This window comes from Elgaria multicarinata, chromosome 6, assembly GCF_023053635.1.
Source record: "Elgaria multicarinata webbii isolate HBS135686 ecotype San Diego chromosome 6, rElgMul1.1.pri, whole genome shotgun sequence".
NCBI lineage: Eukaryota > Metazoa > Chordata > Lepidosauria > Squamata > Anguidae > Elgaria > Elgaria multicarinata.
The window spans coordinates 28,610,455-28,635,034 of NC_086176.1; the positions used below are offsets into that span (position 1 = coordinate 28,610,455).

The following is a 24,580-nucleotide window of genomic DNA, read 5'->3' on the forward strand; positions in this document are numbered from 1 at the left end:
CTGTTACCACCACCTGTTAGTATAAGTAAGAAGTAAGAGTGGCTTTGTGTTTTGTTTAGAACAGTACTTATCTTGTCATTTGTGAATATGACTAACAATTGCAAGAAATAGATTCGGCTCTATACTGCATTCTTTCCAACTGACTCTCCCAGAATAAGTCAGACCAACAGCAATTGCACATTTAGATAGGAAAGCAATGTGCTGGTAGCTTTAGTTATTGACGGAATACAGCATATATCTTTCTGTAGCTTTTAACAGTGTGGGCCCAGGATATAAGATAGGGTGACCATATGAAATGGAGAACAGAGCTCCTGTATCGTTAACAGGTGTATAGAAAAGGGAATTTCAGCAGGTGTTGTTTGTATGCATTTATTTATTTATTTATTTATTACATTTTTATACCACCCAATAGCCAAAGCTCTCTGGGCGGTTCACAAAAATTAAAACCATGAAGAGCATAATAAAACAATCAACAATCTAAAAACACAAATACAAAATACAATATACAAAGCATGTAGGATCTGGTGAAATTCCCTCTTCATCACAACAGTTAAAACTGCAGGAGCCCTGCCCTCTTTTGTATCTGATCACTCCAATATGGCTCCTGCAGCTTTAACTGTTGTGATGAAAAGAGAATTTCACCAGGTGCTGCATGCATACAAATGATACCTGCTGACATTCCCTTTTCTATACAACTGTTAAAGATACAGGAGCCCTGTCCTCCTTTCCATATGTTCACCCTACTTTTATGCATCTCCTAACAGCCACAGAGCTTACGATAATGGGCTATTAAGCTGCTTTCAGTGACAACGAGTATAGTTCTAGTTAGTATTACAAATTTCTTTAATTCATACAACAGTATTTTTACACACACACACACACACACACACACACACACACACACGGTCTGTTTCACAAGAGCACTTGGGCATGAGTCATTCTTATTTGTTTATTGATGGCTTGGATTCATTCCCTTTCTACCAAAGCACTCAAGATGGTTTACATTTTATAAGAACGGCTTGCAGTCTAAGAAATGTGAGATAAAAGGGGAGAAAGGGTGGGAGGGAAGAGGAAGATGAGCAAATTGAGATACCAACCCCATCATACTATTACGCAATGAAGTGAGGTCATGACCAGATGGAATGACCATTCATGAAGATCAATCTGGTAGAGAAGGAACCAAATGGTAATTGGTCCCAGCCAGTTCAATGGAGCAGGGCTTGCCCTCTCACCTCTCTCCCTGTCTACTTTAGTAAGACACGTTCTTAGCGAGTGACTAAATAGAAACTTTCAGGAGAAGCTTCTGCCATCAATAGAAGGCAAGGGGCAGTGTAGAACAGCCCAGTGTTGTCATCAAACTACTTCAGAGAGTGGAATCTACACTGGACCCATAGCTGGTGGAGGGGGGGTTGGGTTCTTTGAAGAATAACACCTTGTGTAGATGTATTTTTGATCACAAGACGTAACATGTTATACCTAACATGGAAAGTGTTTGTTTAAAGCATTGGTGATCAACATGTCGCCATGGCCCCATACAGCCCCTGAGGCCTATTTTGCACTGAAATCTGGTAGGGTGGCAGCAGAAAAGAGGGGCAAAATAGCTCCCCTTTAAAAGGATAAAGCAGTCCTTTGCCGCTAAAATTTGGTGATACATTGGCAAAAGGGTGTTGTTTTTAGCAAAAGTACCTTTTTTTGGCCACTGCAGCTGTGTAAATTCAGCAGGCATAGGGCAGGGGTGTGGCCCTGGGGAGGTACAGGGGGCAAAGTAGACCCTCAACCCCTGGAATTTGCTCACCAGCATAGAAAACCAAGAAAGTATACCAACAATACTGCTATTATCTGATCTACACAGATGGGATATTGGCACCGAAAACGAAGTTCAAAGCAGCATTCCAAAAATACATACATCACATGAATGTGTAATGCCCCACTGAAATCTAGGATAAAGGCGTAGGATAATATTGATGTATGGACCAGACCCTCAGCTAGTATAAAAGAGCATCAGAATTAGTGTAAGAATGCTGATGCCAATCATTTGATGACCTTCTTGTATACTATTTGCAATCCGCTGATACTGCAATATTTGCATCCCATCATTGACTGTGGCATTCCACTGTTGTTTGTAAAACAATGTAGAGAGCATTGCCTTGCTGTAAAGGATCTCTACTGCTTTAAGGAATGGCTTTCGATGGAAGAAAATGCCCGCAAAGGGATCTACAAACCTGGACTGATGTTACTAACCCTGCCAGAGTGTAACAGACTTCCCAGCATGCACCAGGACCCCAAGGCCTGCAAGAGGATCCCACATTTTGGTAAGTGGTTCAATAACAGGGCTACAATCTCAAGTTATGGCTGCGTGTCGTAATCCTCAGATGGAGCTGTGCTGATGCTTAAAGCTATGAACCCTGCAAAGTCGCTAGCTGTCACCCTGGAGTTCTTTCTCAGTTTTCCTCTATTGCTTGTTTATTTATTTATTTATTTTATTGCATTTATATACCACCCCATAGCCGAAGCTCTCTGGGTGGTTTACAAAAGTTAAAAACAGTAAACATTAAAACAAATACCCTACCCAGTGCCTGTTTACCCTACCCTGTGGCTGTTTGCATTCTCTTCCCCTCCTTATTATTTTATTATGATTTTATTAGAATGTAAGCCTATGCGGCAGGGTCTTGCTATTTACTGTTTTACTCTGTACAGCACCATGTACATTGATGGTGCTATATAAATAAATAAATAAATAAATAATAATAATAATAATAATAATAATAATAATAATAATAATAAATATACAAAGTTTAAAAACATAAAAAGCATAAAAACACAGTATTCTTATAAAAACAGCTCTTCTGGGGTCTGTTAAAAACAAACAAACTCAGCTCATGTTGTTAAATGAAAAGGCCCTCTCCCTTGTTGCCATTCTCCAAGCTTCCCTTGGAGTAGGCACTCAGAGGAGGACCTTAGATGTAGAGCGTAGAGGGGACAACAGGGCTCTAAGGGCCAAGCAACACGTTACTTTATTTCTTACTTACTCTCTAGTAGGTGCACAGCCCCCATTCTGAATTGGGACCTTAGTGCAGGGTAGGGGGACTTTAACCCTTTGTTGCCACTGTGGTTCTTATCGGGCCCTGCCTTGACGGCACCGTGAGGCCTCAGGCTCCCACAATGGTGCTCCTTCTTGGCATCTGCACAGGAAGGAGTGCCAATGTGGAGTTGCTGCTGCTGCCAAATGGAGCACCGGGGAGGGGGAAGGAACAGGGCAGCTGGCTCTCCCCCCTCTGACCTCCCTTTGGCTGCCCTGTTCCTCTCCCCCCTTGTTAATTTTTTAATCTGTAGATCTGAACCTTTGCATCTACAGATTAAAAAAAAACTCTGTGTGGGGAGAGGAAAGGGGCAGCCAGAGGGAGGACAGAGGGAGGAGAGCCAGTTTGGGCATCACACGTCCCTCTCTTCCTCCCCCTCCAGCTGCCCCATTGATTCCCACCCATTTTAAAAAAAATCTGTAAATGCGATGGTTCGAATCTACAGATTAAAAAAAAATAAAAACGGGAGGAGCAATGGGGCAGCTGGAGGGGGAGGTAGAGAGGGATGCACAGCACCCGAACTGGCCCTCCTCCAGCCGATGGTGACTAGTCAGGGGTCGCCATCAGCTGTGGCACGCCTCTGCTTAAAAAAAGTCAGGATAAATGCCCAACTTTTTTAAAGCAGAGTTTAGGGGGTTTGCCCCTGGATGGTGGCTGCGTCACATAGATGACCTGCTGTCACTCTGAATCCACTCCGGGGCAAAACCCTCGTCAAGACAGGCTCCAGATCAGACCTCCTATGCCTGTAATTTTTATTGGGGAAAAAAGTGAAATGGACCCCTTTTTGACAATGAAAATTACAATCCGATCTAGACTGGGGCCACAACAAATAGAATGGGTTAAAGACACATACACCCTATCCTCAATACTAGGCTCCCAATGTGAATTGGAGGCCTTGCACTTACTTGAAAGTAATAAAGAAAGCTGTTAAATATGTCTTCAACGTAACATTTAGTTTGGGTCTGATTTTGTCCCAGAGCAGGCAGGAGCAAAATAGGGCTGGAAGCACAGTAGCTTCAGCCTTACAAAGAGTTCCACCAGACAAACATTTTATTGCACACTCGTTACTGGGCAGTGACGGGTTTTCACAGGTCCCTCTTACAACATTGCCTGTCTCTTGCATGCCTCCCACTCCTTCTAGCCTTCTTTCCGTGACAAAAAAAAGACACCCCAGTAAGTCTGACTTATTTTTTGAGATGGAACTTGCTGCTCTCCCCTCCTATGTGCAGGAGAAGCAGCATGATCCAAACAGCCCACTGAATGGGCCACGTGCACGTGGTTTGCTTCCTTTTTCGAAAGAGGAAGTAATGAGGAACAAACGTACAGTGATGCTAAGAAAGTGCGATTTCCCCCCGTGTGATGATGCTCTCTCTCTTGATGCATTTAAAAGTATAGACGCCTGCTCAGGGTCTATACTAGCTGCACTCCTGTGAAATTTCCCAACATCAGCATCTAAGGGAATATGTTTCAATCAGAATAGTGGGTGTCCTCCTTATATCCCGAGTTCCCCTTCCCCTTAATGGGGAGCGATGAATTGTGGGGGTGCGATTAGGCTGGCAACAAAGCGAGAAAGGCTGGTAAAGAGCAGCTGCACAGCCCCAGCAATAATGTCTACTTCCCCAGAGGGGACTGCTGAGCCAATCAGCATGGTGATGGGGTGGGACCAAAGAGGCGGACCCAGCAGAGTGAGGTTTCTCCCTTGTTCTGCCTCTGTTTCAACCTGAGGCCCCCAAAGGCAGCCCTCCCATGCAGCTCCAGGATGGGGGCTGTGAGCTGGCCACGTCCTTGATGGTGGGAAGGGGTTCACATTAGTGGTTTGCGCCATGGTGTGATCCTGGCCCTTTCAAGCACCGCCAGTGTTCCTGGCAAGCCAGCCAGTCAGCTGGCAGGCTGGCCAATTACAAGATCCACGCCCTATGCCACCGCCAAGCCTATTCAAGTGAGTCAATAAAGTTATGGCCAATTTATTATCCCAGTTATGCCTGTGTGTCTATTTGTTCTCATCCCTTTAAGTGCTCGCCCACACAACCAGCAGCTAACACAAAAATCAGCAAATGAAACTTTTCATGGCATGGTGCTAAATATAGTCACTTCCAGTATCTGCAGATCAAATTGGTTTTGAAGACAAGCCATAATGGCTTGTTGAAAAGTTGCCAACCTTATAATTGCATCATGTTAAAACCAACAACAAACCGCTGCATTTCAGAATCATTCAAATATGTGTTGATTAGATCTTGCTTGTGTCTTTTCTCCCCCTTCTTCAGATCTTAAAAAGGAAGGTACAACAAGTAAGTAGTTCTCTTCAGAATCTGTATTTTATTAGAATGTATTTTTTCATGTAGGGTATTTTCTACGTCGAGATGGAGACTGTATTTGCATGAAAAACACTAATCCATAGGTTAGTGTTATGTGCACGTGCCTTATGTCATGCATTCCTCTCCTTCACTGTGGCTGTAAGGAAGATATCAGAAGGATTTGTTTCTGTTTTCAGCTAACCACTGTTGTTATGTCTGGACAAACTGTGGTTTCAAAAAGTGAAGGATGTGTTTAAGTCTTTCTTGTAGATATCGATTGGACTTAAAAGTGATTAAGTTTGACCCCAAGTATATTTTCAAATATTAATGTAATGTGACAAATAGAAACTCCAGAACATTTGCCTGAGTCAAAGACCCGTAACCCTGGGGTAGGGCACATGCTTTGCATAGAGAAGTCCCGGGTTCAATCAGCGGCATTGCAATATAGGTCTAAGAAGACTCCTGTCTGACATCTTGTAGAGCCACTGCCAATCAGCATAGAACTAACGATCCAAATGGATCTGCGTTCTGACTTAGTATAAGGTAGCTTCCTAAAAAAAACAAACCCTGTACTTATCTCTTGCCTTTATTTTATCTGAATTTTCCTACCTACAGTTCTTTTGGTCCCTCTCATGAAGGACATGTTACATGGCTTATTATATTATTATAAGGCTTCACTTAATAAGATTTAAACAATGTTACATTGACAATAAATGATTGCTATGACATCTTGGGGGTTTATTATATCACTAAATGGTTCAAACTTTGCTTGAATGCATATTTTCATGTATATTTTTGTATGTGAATTAAAAATAAATTAATTGAAGCCTTGAAAAGAGAAAGAAGAAGGTTGCTGAAATTGTTGTTATGATATACCAGGGGCTGAGGAATACTTCTTAAGATCTCCAATTCTGTCGTTGTCCATTGGGAAGGCATTGAGAATGAGAAGGGAGCATGGCCCTCTGTTAAACTAAGAGCTTTAACAGAGCTGTGCAATAGCCCCCCCCCCCTCGCCCCAAGAAATCTTGTGAGGAAGGTTATGCTGTGCTCCTGACCTGCCAAAAGCCAGCTGGTAACACTCAACAGTGGAGCAGGCCTCTCCATTTGATGCTTCAGGCCCGACCCAAGACATTTTACTGCCTGAGGTGAAGGACAAGGTAGCACCACCCATTCCTATGCAGTAGCCAACCAGACTGGCAGTTCAACACTGGCCATGAGACAGCATCTTTCCCTGCACCTGATGATTCAGTCATGACTACATGGCACACACACCTCTAGCCTCCAACAGAGGCAAACTGGTGGAATTAGCTGTCCCTTCCAACACTCCCAGTATCCACCGGTTGAGACAACTGCTTCATTCTGCCTAATGGTAGGGCTGGCTCTGTTTCTTGGAGGAAAGCTCTTTTACCTTCTGCTATTGCTGGAGTGAATATGATTTGTTCAGCCAAATGGAATATGTCCCCCCCCACACACACCATTTTTAACCATTCTATTTTACTTTGTTTCTCTTCAGCAACCTGTTACAAGGGCAATGGTTTAACCTACGAAGGTTCTGTCAATGTGACTGCCTCTGGCATTCCTTGTCAGAAATGGAGTGAACAGGTGAGAAGAGTGCTTTTCAGATTGGAAGGATTTGGTGTAGAGCAGGCTTGAACATATGTCTTCATCCAGAAGCTAGTGATAAGAATCCAATCAAGCAGGAAGGGGAGCTTTTCTAAATGGGAAGAGAGAGAGAGAGAGAGAGAGAGAGAGAGAGGGAGGGAGAGAGAGAGAGAGAATTGGGTTTTTGTTCCTCTCATGTTTATTTACTTTTTAAGACCACAAAAGCTTTACCTTTGAAACTGCCTGATCACAGATGAGCAGGGAAATTTAACTGTGATTAAACCGGGATTAAAATGAGTGACAAATTATCAGATGGTAAAGATGTTTGTGGATTTCATTTTGTCCACTTTTTGAAGTGAACAGACCTGATCCACACCTGCTGGACTAATGTGCAGATCAGGACACAATTATCCTTTGGACTTTACACTTCTCTGAATTTTGTGCTGTAATTCTCAGCTGAAAGAATGAAAAAATTGAAATTCACATTAAAATGCCTATTCTAGGATAAAAAATGTTTTGAAAGGTATACTTTGTGAGGAAAATACATTCAAAAATATAGATTTAAATATAAATTGTTGTGAGTTTTGTTTTGTTTTACAAAATTCATGAATTGTGGAAATGGGATGGAGTAGAACTATGAATAAACATATGCAAAGCTGACAGAAACCATGAATACACTTATCCATCCATACCAATACACCATTTTGAGAAGGAGATGGTAGTTAGTGGCCTGGGTCCCATCACCTGCTCTCTGGAGCTTTTGGCTCTTTGCAAGTGGTTGACATAATGAATTTCTTTGAAAAATGGTTGTCCACAATTCCTCTGAAAGGGCTACATAGCACACTCACTCTGAAATTTATTTATACAGTAGCAATTTTTATATACTGCTTCCCACTTGAAACAAATCCTAATTTTATATTATTCCTCGTCACCAGATACCTCATTCACACAGAAGAACCCCACAAGTATTCCCAGAGCTCTCCAATGCAGTAAACTATTGTCGCAATCCAGGGGGTGAAAATGGACGGCCCTGGTGTTACACAAAGGACTCGTCTGTAAAATGGGAATACTGCAATATACCTCGCTGTGGAGATGGTAAGGGTTCATAAAGTAGAGTTTGTAGCGGGATACTGCTTGGGCGAAAACTTTATTATTCTGTGGATCTAGTCGAATGAGCTCAGAAAGCTGTAGATATTCGGCTTCAAAATTTTTAATACTGCATTGTTACAGTCTATTGTGCGTTAACTAGCTGGTAGAGAATCAATACATGATTCAAAGCTGTTAGAGGCATGCCACAGATCTGAATAGTATGTGCTATTGGTAGCTATGACCCATTCCATTAAACTTCAGGAATTTTTTAATTAACAATTTATTAGATTTCCCCTTGATACGATACAAAAGTAAACCCTTTGTTGCTCCACACACACACACACCATTCTCTATAGGGCCCTCCTCTTCTTCATACTGTACTGTATTTAAAGTGTAAAGGTTTCATGTATCTGAATAAAATCATTGAGGGCACCATCCTATGGGATGCACCCTGAGTTTTGTGAACCGCCCAGAGAGCTTCAGCTATTGGGCGGTATAAAAATGTAATAAATAAATACTCATAAGCCTCCCATAAAAAATAGATACATAGAAAATAAAAGTGAAAAATAAATAAACGGGTTGTGTCATACATGTCTCTTCGCTGCCCTGCACTGGTCTTGCAGTGGATCATATTTCTCTGCACATAATCCTCATATCAATTGGAGTTTATTTTCTTTTAGTAATTTTATGTAACATACCTTGTTATGGGCAGATAATGACAACAGACCTTGAATCCAATATCAGATATCAATACCTAGATATCAGGATTTAATATCTGTTAATCGATAATATTTTATTTTCAGGGTGTAAGGAAAGCAATGCAATGAACAGCAAACTGGTTTAGCAAGTTAGATTTAAAAAAAAATGTAAATGTGTATGTTAATCTTATTGGCCCTGTTCAGAAGACACCAACCATGGTGGTTAAGGCTTTCTTAGTAACAAAAAAGCCTTAACCTCCGTGGTCTAAGGTGTCTTCTGAACAGGGCCCTTTAGTTTATTTATTACATTTCTATCCCTTTCTTTTTTCCAAAGAGTTCAGGGTAATATACATGCACCCTCCTTTTTATCTTCATAACATCCCATAAATTGGTTGTAATGAGAAATAGTGACAGGCTAAAGATCACACTATGAGCTTCACAGCCAAATGTAGAACTACTACACATCACCTTGGCAAACCCATGTGCCTGCCCAAACTCATGAGATAATATGTTCAAAGAGGTGGAGTGACATTTGGTGGGGAGAATTGCCAGTTGGCAGAAGAGACAGTTTCTTAGCACCTCCTGTGTCTGCTGATGCTCCCTTGATAGTTCCAAATACACCTACCAATTCAAAGGCAATGTGCAACTATTTCATCGCTCCATCCTTAATGGATTTTCTTTGACAACAAAAAAGATGGAAGACACACTGGGAAGATTAAAACCGGAGGACAATGACTGGATCCAGTGCTGGCTCCATGTTTTGGAGGGCCTTTGGGCAAGGCATTCCCAGCGATTCTACCTACTCACTACCATTGTCACCAGCTGCTGTTGTTCATCATTGCTACGAGTTGCTTGCTTGCCAGGCAGAAAGCCGATGAACAAGTAGGCCATGTCATCTGCTTCTGCTCCTTTTTTTTACCAAAACCGTTGTCTGGGCCAGAGTGAGAGGCAGGTAAACAAGCAGGTTGGAGAAGGAAAGGAGCAGGCCCAGTGAGAGTCTTCTCCTGCTGGGGTGTGGGCCTTCGGCAGATGCCTGGCCATGCCTCCACTCAACGCTGTCCTGTCTGGACCTCTTGTAAAATTCCATGTTTGAGGCGCAATAAAAGTCTCCTAGTTCCAGATTGTGTTTGCAGGGAAAGTCTGAGTTACAAATGGACAGGAAAGCATTTGCAGGATGGTTGGCAGAGGAGGGTTAAGCACTTCCCTCCCACTCACCAGTTATCTTCTGCAAGTCCCCCACCCACCTACCCATCTCCATTCACCTTATAAGGAAACCATGGGGCTGAGAATGCTATATTTCCTTACAGTATATTGGGAACGTTTGCATGACATGACAACCCATCATGAGTAGGAATCGCCAAACTCACCCCTGTCCATGCCAATCACTGGATCCCTGCCAGCCGCCTGACTGACCCTGTTCGCTGCATGTGGTAAGCAGCTAGGCACCTGGCGAGTGACATGCAACTGCCCAATCCCTCACCAAGCTGCCATTTTGCATAAAAATGGCAGCTCTGCCTTTTTTGTAAATGGTCCATTTATGCTTGTAATCTTGTGAAAACGGCCCCTTTACACCTGCTATTTGCATAAGGCCGAGTTGCCATTTTTATTTAAAATGGCGGCTTGGCGGAACAGTGGGGACTACCACGCTTGCCTGCCTTGCATGTGCCAAGTTGGGCAAGCGCAGCAGTCTGCAAACTGGAGTCCAAGTGGAGGGCAACTGCCCCCTTCCTGGACTCCCATGACATCCATAATTATGGGCAGCAAGCTATGCAGTGTGGGTTGTTTTGCGAACAGCCCACACTGCATGGTTGGTGCACCTGACAAATGATCAGACTCATTGTGGGTGGTTTTCCCCCTCCTTCTGCCTTGGTCCTATAGCCAGCTCTGTCCAGAGTCCCAGCGGACTTGGGGGCAGAACCAGTCCACACTGTTCCACTATGAGCAGAGCTGGGAATAAGAACATCCTGTCCTAATCAGACACACTACTGATTGCACCTCACAGGGCAGTAGTTGAAATTGCTCTCAGTGTGATATCACATTAATTTCAGGAGAGCGTTGTAATGTCACAAGCACCCTAGCAGTGAGTGCTTCTCAAATGCAAGACATTCCTCCTTGTCTCGATTTTAGAACCTTTGGCACAAGGAACAGCAAAGCCCAGTACAGCGGCTCCACGTTTCCCTTCGTCTTCCTCTTTCTCCCCAACGTACTCCATGACCGTCATCGTCTCCATCATTTCCAGCTTTGCAATGCTTATCATTCTCATTATCATGGCTCTTGTTTGCTGTCGGAGGCGCAGGCAATGGAAAAACAAAACAAGGTGAGTACTAAGCTTTCTTCGACATAATCATCTTTAGAAAGAATTTTAAATAACGTCATGTAGACGTTGCATTTTCATTTAAAGAGTACTTTCGCTTCACACAGATTCTTTGCACATTCATAATTAGAATAGTGAAAATGAAGTGTGTTGGCAGGGTGAGGCAACGTACTGAAATAGTCAGTGTGGTCCACTCAGATGAGCCAGTTAGTTACCTCTATGGAAACAGCTGCTACTTGCAACTACAATATTCCTAAAGTTTCTGTGAAGAAGGAACAACCAATCAACTCCCAAAAGGTTGCCAAAGCGACTTTGGTGTGTATATGGGTCCTCAGCCAGATTTAAAGGCCTGCTATTAGATATATTTGAAGGTAGACTGCAATGGGGCAGTGTATTTTAAGACCATTTATTGTGGTTACCTTTGTATATTTTATAATAACTATAGCTATGTTACCAACACAGGTCACATTATTGATTTTTTTTTTAAGCAAAGGGAATGTGTCTATATTATGCTTAGCTTATATATAGGCTGGTTTAATTGTCACCCAGTGTGGAGAGTCAGGGATACAGATGCTTCTGAGGAACAATCACAGGGAAAGGGGATATACCCTCTCTCCCTCCCTAAATGGTGCTCCTGTTAACTCCTGGGATGTAAATAACATCATACCAGGTCTGGCTTCAAGGGTAGGCATGGTTGGGCACATACCAAGGGTCCAGGTGAGAAAGAGGAGGGATAGCAGCTGGTAACAATAGTGGTGAGAAGGTACAATCATTGAGGGAGGGGGCCATTGAGGTTGTTTTGTCTAAGGGCCCTCCAAAACCTTGAGCTGGCACTGTTTCATACAGATACCTTGTGATTTAGAATATGATTAGTATGTGCTAGTATTTCTGAATAGTCATCACCTCTCTCTACAGACTGGGGTTACCTCTAGACAGGCGCTTTCCCCCGTGGTAGCTTCAGAGTGGAGGCAAGTGATCTACATGACGCAGCCGCCACTCCGAAGCGATCCAGGGGCAAAGCCCCAAAACTCCGCTCTAAAAAAGCCGGGCACTTACACTGACTCTTTTAGCTTGGAGCGAGATGACGATGGCATCTGCCATCTGTCGCTTTTGCTACGGAGCTGCTGCGAGGCGTGCCACAGCCTGTGGCAACCACTGATTGTTCGCCATCGGCTGGGCAGGGAAGGGGGTGGGCCAGCAAGCTGAAAGGTCACTGGACCACCACCGCAACTCTGCGGACCCTTGTTTTTGTTAAAGTGGGTGGATATTCTGAGAAGGAGGGAGCACCCTGTTAATCCTCCCTTGTTCCCCGCACGTTCAGCTATAAAAAGAACAAAAAGAACAAAAGGTAAACCAATGTTAACCCCTCCCACCTAAACTTGGAAGAGGGGGTGCGGATGCTCCCAGGCTCCCTATAACTGCTGCGCATGTGCTTGGGTGGGCGTGACGGCGGCAGTGCCTTCAGGAAAGCCCGCAGTTGTGCTCCTTCTGCCGTAGATGGTCGGAAGAAGCGCCAACGTGGAGGGCGCCGCCTTGCGTCACCCCCGCACTGCTGACCTGATGCTGTCAAGATGAGGGCCTGGGTCTTACAGTCCACGGGTATAAAAATATATCCATAGATATGACACATTGCTTGCTGTAATCAAACAAACAATCCCCCACACACATTTCTCCATCGTTTCAGGGAGTCGGCGCCCCCAGCCCTGACGACACTTCCTTCCGAGCTTTTATTGGACAGATTGCACCCCAATCCCATGTACCAGCGCATGCCTCTGCTCTTGAACCCAAAGTTATTCAGCCTGGAGTATCCACGAAACAATATTGAATATGTGAGAGATATCGGAGAAGGAGCATTTGGACGGGTCTTTCAAGCGAGGTAAATGGGCAGCTAACCCACCATGATTACAGCTGTCATCTAGTCATTTCAGTTTAAATGCAGCCCTAGTGGTAGAAAAACAAATATTAAAAAATGTGCATCTATTTATACAAATTAACTAAGCAAGGAATGGCTTGCACTCCCATCGAGAAGTGATACTGCAACAAGACAACATTTGTGAAAGATTTGGGATGGGGTTTTCACTTTGTTAATAGTATACTTAGTTTAGAATGTGATCTTATATATGTCTACTCATAAGTAAGTCCCAGTGAATCCTATAGACCTTACTCTCAGGTAAGTGAGTGTAAGATGATGACTTTAAGGGATTCCAGCCCCTAAAGGTAAATCTGTGTTTTTTTGTTTTTGAAGAAGCACAAACAATCTACATCAGGATCAGGAACAAATAATACTGATAGAAATCTTGAACCTTAACCTCTGCTGGACAACAGTGTGATGTTAAAGCCATCTCCTCATCTGTAGGGCCTAGCATGGAACAATAAGAAGGGCAAAATAAATCTCCACCAATATTTGTATTTTGGCTTCCCCCATTTATAGATTTGACATGATCAAATGGATAAATCAAGAATTATTTGTAGCACATTGAATATGAAATATGAGCATTTTTAAAAAAGGCAGAAAAGAATGATATGATGCTTAATAATACTTTAAAAAAAGATAATGCATTTCTATAGGAAAACATTTCTGTCTGTTTTACAGTTCACTGGACTGTGTCTGATCATGGAGAATTAACTGAAGTGTGAAAAAGTGTTATCTTAAACCAAAACCAAACCTGAAAACAAAATAAGTTTAAGGAAACTGATAAGAACAATATATCAAATTTTGGTATAACTATGCTTATTACAATAAAAATATTTTGTTAATAGAAAATATTTTTAATCTTAAAACAAATACGTACATTTAAAATGTAAACAGAATGGTCCACATACAACAAACATCAAACAAAAATCCCAAACGCATTTCAACCATAAAAGGTCTTCATCAGTGGGAAGAAAATGATATGTGGATTTTTAAAACTTATTATACAAATGTTTAAAACAACTTTTTGTGCCCCAGATATAGGGAGTTCCTATAGGACCTGAAAAGCAGAAAAAAGAAAGAATGATTGCCAAATGCCTATTGGTGCTCTACCCCCTGACATGTGCATACTTATCACCTGATAACTGCAAAAACAAGTGATGACGTGCAGATTTGAAACAGCTATCCTTGGTCAACAGGGCTGGCCCTGCCATGCAGCAGGGTAAAGAGACTTACTTCAGGTAGCACCCTAGTTGGGGGCTAGATGGAGACCTAAATGCTACATCAAGAATTAGAATTAGAGGCAAAAGAATTAGAGGCAAGGATGCTGTTTGGGTTCCTTTGCAGAACCATCCTCTGAGTATTATTCGCCTGCTATTGGGGCATAAAGGAACAGTGGCAGAAGGGACTTTGCTTTGTGACCACACTTGGATCACGTAGCTGGTAGATAAAATGCTCAGTTGTATTTCCAGAAATCAGGCTTACAGGCCTGGTTTGTTCAATAGCCTATTTACAAGCTGGAGCTTTTTAAAAATCAAAACCAGATTTTATCAGGCTATAGAGTTGTAAAAGTTATAGAATTACAAACTGTTGTAAACCACCCAGAGAACTTCGGGAAAATAATAGACAATCATCATCATCATCATCATCATCATCATCATCAAATACCATTCACAAATCTTTCCTATCACCTAGTATCATCTCACATCCCATACTTTTCAATGGAGGCATTTCACGCATTCAGCTGAGAGTCACTGAGCAACTTATTACTGAGCAATGAGAGATCAAATGTGCAATAGGGATGCACCAAAATTTTGATTCAGTTCACAAATCATCAGAAGTTTTCCTGTTCCAAACCCGAAATGTGCACACAAATGGAAGCACTTTTTCTTTTTTTTTGCCCCTTGGAAAAAGCTAGCACATTCCTGAACTTGCAATCTCATTTGAAAAAAAGCTTATTGTTTGGGAAAATGCACATTTTTAGGCTTTAGTTAATGGGGGTTTGGGGAAATGCACACTTTTGAAATGCACACAGAAATGCACACTTTTCTCATTCAAAGGAAAAGTAAAACAGGTTACAAGTGAAAGTTGGAACAATTTATTTATTATTTTATTTATTTATTTATTACTTTCTATACCACCCAATAGCCGAAGCTCTCTGAGCAGTTCACAAAAATTCACAAGGTAAACTGAGCTTCAAAGTGGAGTTTGGAGAATATCTGTAAGCTACAGCATCCCTGGCTCTCCCATCCCTATGTGCACATTAGTCCCAACTTTAAAGCCCAGAGCTTCTCTCCTAAATAAAGACGGTATGAGCAGCTATTTTTAGTTGATAATATGAAAATAGCCTGCAGAAGACAATTGCTGGCAAATGAATTATACTGTGGGCTAAACTTGTTTAGGGTGGGATGGCTATGTCATTTGGAGGAAGCAATGACATGTAGTTATTTACACAAAGTGTTAAAAATATGTCAGAAGACGGCAGGCAGGAGGGAACTGGAAGGCAATTATCTCAGGAATGAGACATGTGCTGACTAAAGTGCAGTATTTTTTTTTCTTATCTAGGGTTCAGCAAATGGTCTTGGGAAGACCTGATGCTCCAGCATTGCTGGAACTAAGCAGATATGGATCTGGTCAGGATCTTGGATGGGAGACCACAGCATCCCCCTATATGCATGAGGTTAAAGGACATGCTTTGTGTGCAAAAAGTCCAAGGTTCAATCTCTGGCATCTTAAAATAAAAAGAGCAGGTAGCAGATGATGGGGAAGATCTCTTGAGTCCTTGGAGAGCTGCTGCCAGGGTAGATAACAATGGGCTAGATGCTCCCTGTGTTATTCAGGGCTGGCCCTACCATTAAGCAGAGTGAGGCAGTCGCTTCAGGCAGCAGATGTTGGGGGCAGTGGCAAGGTCTTGAAGGAGAGAACTGTGTGCCAGGCAGCCTGCTCTGCCTTCAGGTATGGTGGGTGCGATATAACACACTACACTAGGTCTGTTGCATAAACTCTTCTCGGGCCAAGCACCACCACTTGAAAACCTGAGGGAGGGCTAATTAAAACCTTTCCCCTAGCTATGAGGGAAACAGATTTTAGACAGGATCTGCTCTAAATATACTGTGGGTATAATCTGGTGTGTGTGTTTTATAACTGTAAGGCAGGTAAATAATGCCAAGCTGACACATAGCATTTGGTAGCCAACAAAATAATAATCAGTTTATTGTTATTTAAAAACTTTAAATAAAAATATAATACTTTCAATCCTGCCTAATCTAAACTCTCCACACACCAACCACCTCTTTCTCTTTACACCAGTCCTAAATCCCTAGAATCTAAACTCTTACTTTACAAATAAAAAAACACAAGAAAACAAAAACTAAAAAAACTCTCCCACAAACTCCCAACACTCTCCTTATATACTCCTTCCCCCCCACCTATTACATCATAATCCACACCCACTCAGATCTAACATTCCCTACTTACCAGATATACTAATCCAGACATATACAATATAATCAATTGTGGGGTGACCCCACAGTTGGGAATGCTGTCTCATTGCCAGTTTTGAAGAAACAGTCCAGTTGGCTTTTGCACATAGAATGGGAGAGGGCGCCATCTTGTCCTTTGCCTCAAGCAGCAAAATGCCTTGGGCCAGCAGAAAGTAAGTGTGGTCAATAAATATTTTCAAAATAAGTATGTAGATCTGTTTAATCTGAACAAAGCAGATGAGAGGTCTCCAAGAGGGACTGATGGGAAGGAATCTGTGTTGTGTAGCTTACTTTGTCCGAAGGCATACTTTGTATGCACAAGCATCAATGTTGATTCCTGGTATTTCCAGGTAAGGCTCAGTAGACTGACTGAGAAAACAGCCTTCTGATTGCATTCCTGAAGAGCTGGATCCAAGAATTGGATCCAAAGAGCTGGATCCAAAGAGCTGGATCCAAAGAGCTGGATCCAAAGAGCTGGATCTGAGAATTGTTCAAAGCTGGCAGTGCTGATCTGGTGCACTGTTAAATATGTTTCATTAACATTTCTTTAAACTGAAAAACGAACTGTATATAAAGGCAACGGTAAATAACAGGGTGAAATTCAACATTGCATGAGCAGAAGACATGCTCATGAAAGAGATCTTTCTCTCCCCCATGAAGCCCCTTGTGCCCTCTGAAAAGCTTCCCCAGAGGATTGGGGGTCCTACAGAACACTGTGACCTATATCTTGGCAGGCTGCAGTGTGTGTGTGGGAACCTCCTAAAATCACACAGAGGCATCTTACACGACTCACACAAGGTTCCCGTTTTGGGCAATTCCCCTCTCCCACTGCAACCCAGTTATACACATTTCACAATATTCCATAGATCTCCCCCTACTTCCGACCCTCTGGAGAGCCTTTTCGGGGCCACAGGGGAAGGAGGGAAAGCGAAAGTTCCATTGCGTGAGTTTGCCGTCTGATCGCAGAGTATTGGATTCCACCCACAATACAGAACAATTTTATTCTTGTTTAAAGATTCAAATATGGTTGAATATAAAAAAAGAATGTAGATCCATTGAAGGAACCTGTCAGCATTTGGTATCAATTAAATAAGTTGTTCCCGTTGCAGAATATTAGTTTTGTGCCTGCAAAATGCGAGTGTTTTGAGTGCAGAGTTCCAGATGCTTTATTCACAGTCCAGTGAAATCTTATTTTCTTATGCAAATGCCCTTTAACAAGTGAATCACAAGCCACTCACTTGTCCCTTTCCCAAAGGAAAAAGTATGTAGTAGGCATGTTAAAAGAGTTTTCTTCTGCTCTGGCTTTTCGAGAAGGCAGAGGTCAAAAAGGCATTTGACTTTAGTGGAGACGTGTACAGAGAATTGTGTTACTCTTGGTTGCAAAACTACATGGGGGCCTGAAGTGCAGCTGTGACGCTCGCCTGGTAGATTTGTTTTCAGATGGGCCTTTTGCCATTCTCCGGCATTTGACAATGATGTGACATTTACTGTATCCAACTGCACCTGTCATGTTGCCATATGTCTGAGCAGACACTGTGAAAACTGGAAGTTTGCTTTGGAGACTAGAACTTCCTACAGCTACTGAATAGTAGAACAGCCTGACATTTAAGCAACAGCTGAGCAAGTTGGCTGTGTGTGGCCACTTCATTCCTAAGGCGGGTATCATCTTATATATACTGTCACACATAGGGACAGCCTGAATAGGCTACAGCATACTCACCAGCAAAGCTATGTGCCAGTTCAGATGTAAATCTCTGCCTCATAAACTATAGTTTCCCCAGTTTGTAGAGATCTTCTTCGGTGCCCCTATCTGTTTTAAACGTCTTAAATAAGTTGGAGACATCAACAAACATGGCCACCTCACTGCTCACCTTTAACTCCATATCATTTATAAACAAGTTGGACCATGACGAACAAGTTAAAAAGCATTAGTCCCAATATAGGTCCTTGGGGGACCCCAATTTAAACAAAAAAAGGACCAGTAAGTAGGAGCAGCATAAAAGAAAACGTTTGTCCATGAAAATTGTACACAATTGGCAAAAAGGCCTCCTCAGCTAGATAGATAGCTTTACAGCCTTCCTACAAACCTGCAGACTGTGGTTCAGAGTGAGTTTTGCTGTGTGAATATGATGCTCACATTATATAGGTTGACCATATGAAAAGGAGGACAGGGCTCCTGTACCTTTAACAGTTGAATAGAAAAGTGAATTTCAGCAGGTGTCATTTGTATATATGGAGAACTTGGTAAAATTCCCTCTTCATCACAACAGTTAAAGCTGCAGAAGCTATTCTAGAGTGACCAGATTTAAAAGAGGGCAGGGCACCTGCAGCTTTAAGTGTTGTGCACCACCCTACATTATAAGAACATAAGTGCCATGCTGGATCAGACCAAGGGTCCATCTAGTCCAGCACTCTGTTCACACAGTGGCCAACCAGCCATTGGCCAGGGATGAACAAGCAGGACATGGTGGAACAGCACCCTCCCACCCATGTTCCCCAGCAACTTGTAGACGTTTTAACGTGTCACTTTTTCTGTATTCTTCTCTTAGGGCACCAGGACTGCTTCCTTATGAGCCGTTCACAATGGTGGCAGTGAAGATGCTCAAAGAAGAAGCCTCAGCTGATATGCAGGCTGACTTTCAGAGAGAGGCTGCCCTCATGGCTGAATTTGATAATCCAAACATTGTCAAACTTTTAGGTACCAGACCCACTTTTTTTTTTACAAATTGTGTAAATTTTAAAACATATTTTTCACAATGGTGACACGACTGTGCAGGCAGCCTTCTAGGGTCCCATTTTGAGGGAGCAGCTGTAGTGCACAGAACACTGAGACTTGCTCTTACACTGCTTTTGTCATGTCTGGCTACCCAGAATTCTCCGCAAAATTATTTGGAATTCTTGGGAGCATTACCTTAGCCAAAATACACAGCTGCTGGTACTCCATGCCTCTTTCTTCTACAGCAGAGCTGAAATTTCTCAGAAGACATTTTTTCTGGGAACATTTTTGAGGTTTTTCTTTTTTCTTTTCAGTAGGAAAACAAGGCCACTGTGCAGAATTTTCTCTAAATATTCTGCACCAATGTTTGTGGTGGACACTTTCCCCACTCCCCCACCCCCCAGTGTCCTGGAACAATGGCAAGTCTGGGGCATTGTGGGGGATAAAAATGGTGGCCAGCCTGCCAACACAGTGACTGCTCTTGTCAGTTGCAGAAGCAAACCAACCTGCGGAAAAAAGAAAGCTGTGCTATGTCCAGTGCTAGTGGTGAAGTCCATCCTTGAGCAACTTTTGGGGAAATTTCTCCTCAAGAAATTCAGTGAAAAGTTTTGCTTAATTTCTCAGCTCACAAATAGGGTGGAAAATTTCAAGAGGCCTTTTGCCCACAGCTCTGCTTCCTTCTCTCTTCCTGGTAATGTCTAGCACAAAATAAAGTACACATTATTTGATGTTATCACACTGTGCCTTTCTTTCTTGCTCTCCTCGTATCATAGGCTGTTGGGTTGTACATTTTCCTCCCTGAATATGGTTGGTGCTAGTAGTAAATCAAAATGGAAGTTTATTTTAGTGGAAATATTATCAAGCAGGCATTTTTGGGGGACAGAGAGGTTTGAAGTTACAGGGAGTGCCTGCATTTCAGCAGCAGAAAGAGGATGCAGGAAGTGGACACTCAGTTGGAGTGATCTCTTTGTTTATTATCACCATGCTGGATAAATTAGGAAAGGCCAAATAGATACATCAGTTTTGTGTTGCGGGGGTGTGGGACTGTTGAACATCGCTTGACCTATGAACCTTTTACGTGCACACTTTTCTTTTAGCCAGATCCAGATGTTTCTGCAATGCAAAATGATGTTTGCTTTTTCTCCAAAAGGCAAGTGTGAGGGCACCAGCCAAAATTCAATCTAAGCTACTGAAATGTGACATAAAATGTTGATTAGTACACCAAACACCCAAAACGTGTAGGCACTGTTTACTCAAAGTTCATTCTCCCAAGTTTCCTGATTTAAGGCTGCATACTTCAAAAATACATATAGAACAATGCACCATTACATTATTATTTAATTTATTCAGTGGTTAAGTTCCTGGAAACTGTGCCTTCCCCTTATTCACAGATGTGAGCGAACTTGAGTAGTCACTCTGAGAGAAAGGCACTCTGCACATGTTCAGATGTCCCCTCATTTTAATATTATTCCACATGTTCCTGGCATCCAAAGTTTGTTACATCACTCAACTATGCCTGATTCCAAGTTATCTAAAAATAAACCAAAAAGAGAGAGACAGTATTCTTATTTCTACCTCCCAAGCACTGAACATCTGTGAAAATCATGCTAAATAATTATTGTCTGGGATCAAAATAAGGGACATGTACATGTTGGAGAAAAGCACAAAGTTAATCTGAGCGACATTTGCTATTTTTAGCAGTGGGACCTGCAGTAGCAAAGAGGTAAGACACTTCTAAAACTAAACAGTGGCTTTTCTCTTCAGCCAAGCAAACCATGGAGATGAAAACTTTAAGGGTGCAATTTTATGCACGTTTAGACAGAAAAATGTCCTACAACTCTCAGCATGCTGGCTCGGGAATCCTGGAAGTTGCTGGAGTTTTTTCTGTCTTAGCAGGCATCGGATTGTTCCCTAAGAGACACTCCTTCTGGGTGCATTTTAAGATGCAATGGATCCATGTTCTCTCCTTTTGTACTACTTGCTTTTTGCATTTTTCCATCTCAAAAGCTGTGTTTCTCTACTTCAAATAATGGGCCTATGGGCCTCTCTCAACATGTGTTTCACTGTGGGATAAAACCTGTCTCATTCAGCACTTTACTTGAGTTGGCAGGAATATCTTTGTTGCAGAAGATAGTTTTTTTTATCTATTTATCTTACTATCTATTTATAATTTGAGAAGGTTGAAGAGCCTTTACACACAACTTTCAAAGGAAAAGCAAAACCAGGGGAAAGTATTCTGAGCGATGGTGTAGGAAGGCAGGGAACAAACTTGTTATACTCTTCCCTGCGACGGTCACTCACACCATTCATAAATGCATTCACGCAATGGCTACCCACATGCAGCTGCACTTATATAGTGGAAGGTGAGAATCACATTTTCCAGCAACTCAGCATGAGGGTTTGAATTCTAGTTGTTCATGATTTATATGTCACTTAACTTAAGGGTGGGGGACACATAGTTTGAATGTTAGGAAAATGCCATTTCCATACACCAGCTGGGATAGCACTGTATGGATTTCCCCTCCCTGAATACCATTTTTTTGGACATCCAACTGTGAATGAAAACACCCTAAATGATTTCTTCATTCCTATGTATCTGTATCATCATCATCATCATCATCATCATCATCTATTTAATTATTTATTTATTCCCCGCCTCTCCCTCTAGATCGAGGCGGGGTACAACACAAACAGAAAACACCATAAAATACATAGAATTGATTAAAAACACATAAAATAATACATTATTAACAGGCAGCGCATTATTAAAAGACATATTAAAATTCAACTGGGTAGGCCTGCTGGAAGAGAACAGTCTTTATCGCTTTCTTAAATTCCACAAGACTGTTGCCAAATCTCTATCATGGCATATTAGTTATCAGTTTGTTATTACACCCATACCTTTTCACTGCCAAATGGTCTGGAATTGATTGAATGTTTTATTCTTGATTTCAGGGGTGTGTGCTGTTGGAAAGCCAATGTGTCTACTTTTTGAATACATGGCCTTTGGAGATCTCAATGAATACCTGCGCCATCGATCACCGCGCAACCTCTGTAGCCTGAGCAACAATAATCTTGACATAAGGATCCGGCCCTCCAGCCCTAACTTGCTGGCTCTCTCTTGCGTCGACCAGCTCTGCATTGCCAAGCAGGTGGCAGCCGGAATGGCCTACCTCTCAGAACGCAAGTTTGTGCACCGGGACTTGGCCACCAGGAACTGCTTAGTGGGAGAAAACATGGTGGTGAAAATTGCAGACTTTGGTCTTTCCAGAAACATGTACTCAGCAGACTATTACAAAGCCAACGAAAACGATGCCATTCCCATACGATGGATGCCCCCCGAGTCCATCTTCTACAATCGCTACACAACGGAGTCTGACGTTTGGGCTTATGGCGTGGTCCTGTGGGAGATCTTTGCCTTTGGCATGCAACCCTATTATGGGATGGCTCACGAGGAAGTCATCTATTACGTGAGGGATGGCAATGTCCTCTCTTGCCCAGATAACTGCCCGCTGGAGCTATACAACCTCATGCGCCTTTGTTGGAGCAAGCTGCCTTCTGACAGGCCGAGCTTTGCAAGTATCCATCGTATTTTGGAACGCATGTATGAGAGGGTGGCAGCAGCGGCGGAACATGCTTAGGCTTGGAAGAAAGAGAGCGCTTGGGCCTGATACCTGTGACTCAGGCAACGTTCCCAATAGAAGATTGAAGCAAGTGAGCACTTTTGCTTGAGTGAAGACTGCAGGATCAGAAAGCGTCACCACTGCATTTTTAAACCAAACCAAACCAAACCCGTCATTCTCAATATGCCACTTTTTAAAATTTCCTTTTAAAACTTTTTTTCATGGCTTTCTGTTTTGCCAGGAACAAAAATAAAATCTCAACGTGCATAAATTCCAGTGCTAAAAACAAGATCGCCATAAGCTAACACAGCAGCAGAATCTCAAATACAAAATCAATGGAAAGAGCAAAAATACTAAAAACAACCACCTGCCTAAATCAAGGCTTTGGTCAATTCTAAAACCTCAGCTCCAAATGCTTTCCAGATCTTGAGGGTCTTCACAGTTGATTTTGAACACGTCTACATGTCGTTGCCTTGCCCTGAGTCAGAGCAGCGGTCCATCTAGCACCATATTATCTACTCTCAACCGGAAGCAGTTCTCCAAAATCTTTGAGGGAGGAGGTCTTCCCTCCCAGCCCTTCCTTGACTTGAGGTGCTGGGAATTGACCTTGAGACTGCTTACATGTGAAGCGTTTGCCCTACTCCTGAGCTCTGATCCCACCATGCAAGTGGAGGGGGCTGCTCTACTGAAGCCATTTGGAATGAAATGGAAGGGGGTTTGCTCATGTCAGGCAGAGCATTTGTGTCAGAAACACTGAAAGAAGCCAGTTTTGTTGGCAGGAAAAAAAATCTCTTGCAATCAGCCTGCTGAGTTGCATAGAAGTTCCTATTTTCAATTTGTAATTTGCTGACTTCACACAAGGATATCAGGTGCTGGATTTCCTTGTTTTTAGAGTTCAGCTTCTGGGCTTATTCCACACACAACCAATCCCTCGCCTCCACCGCCAATGATTTTGACTTTTTCAGAGGTGGGAACAGATGTTGTCCCAATGGTTGCACCAAACAGTAGTTGCTGCAGCCACCACTGCATTGACGAGTGATATTTTCACAGATTTTTCAAGAAATGGTGGTTGCAGAGCCAAATGATCCCTTCAATTAATCCTACCTACTTTATTAGATCCCTTCAAATAATCCTACCCAGTTTATTTGATAGGATCCAGTTTGACAATGGCAAAAGTCAATGGTCATTAAATAACATTGAAAACAGTTAAAGCTGATCAAACACACCTCCAGCTAAGCAAAAGTTTGTGTTACCTAACGTTCTTGCCTTTCTGGTCCCCTCTCATGCCTATGGCCTCCCATCCCACTTTTAAATCTTGCCTTTGAAAAGTTAGGTTAGAAGTATGGAAAGCAATACTTGGAAGAGAAAGGTATAATGTTACACAAGGTTTATGCTATAGGTTCCAGGAGACCCCCTCAGTTCTACTATACACTACCTCTGCCTGGACTGCTCACCCCTTAGTCTACTGTTAAGTCTAATGGACATCACCAGAGAGAGGTGTTGAGCATGCTGATTCAGCAGGCCTGATATCCCAAAACTTCCATCTGGACATTTCGGGCTATTCTAATGATTCCAGCTGAGAAGGAGGAGGAGGATCAGGTGGGAAGGGCTCATGTGCTTTGTTCTGCCTGTAGTTCTAGCCTCTTGAAGCCAATGAAAATGGGCCACGTACAATCACAATAACATATGATGAGGGGCTACGCTCATCCGGGCAAGTAATGGGCAAATGGATGTTTCTAATTCTAATCTTACTTCCATAAATTCTCACCT

The 24,580-nt window shown here is 42.5% G+C and overlaps 1 protein-coding gene across 1 annotated transcript in view; it reads left to right on the forward strand.

Moving 5' to 3' along the window:
- The window catches only part of MUSK (muscle associated receptor tyrosine kinase), a 71,484-nt gene extending 47,594 nt beyond the window's left edge, over window positions 1-23,890 (forward strand). The window contains exons 9-16 of the mRNA XM_063129192.1: window positions 2,137-2,312; window positions 5,345-5,368; window positions 6,888-6,976; window positions 7,912-8,071; window positions 10,891-11,080; window positions 12,762-12,953; window positions 19,021-19,169; window positions 22,143-23,890. Coding sequence (XP_062985262.1) covers window positions 2,137-2,312; window positions 5,345-5,368; window positions 6,888-6,976; window positions 7,912-8,071; window positions 10,891-11,080; window positions 12,762-12,953; window positions 19,021-19,169; window positions 22,143-22,828 — 1,666 coding nt within the window. The 3' untranslated portion in view covers window positions 22,829-23,890. The remainder of the gene's footprint in view (window positions 1-2,136; window positions 2,313-5,344; window positions 5,369-6,887; window positions 6,977-7,911; window positions 8,072-10,890; window positions 11,081-12,761; window positions 12,954-19,020; window positions 19,170-22,142) is intronic.
- Window positions 23,891-24,580: the final 690 nt, after the last annotated feature.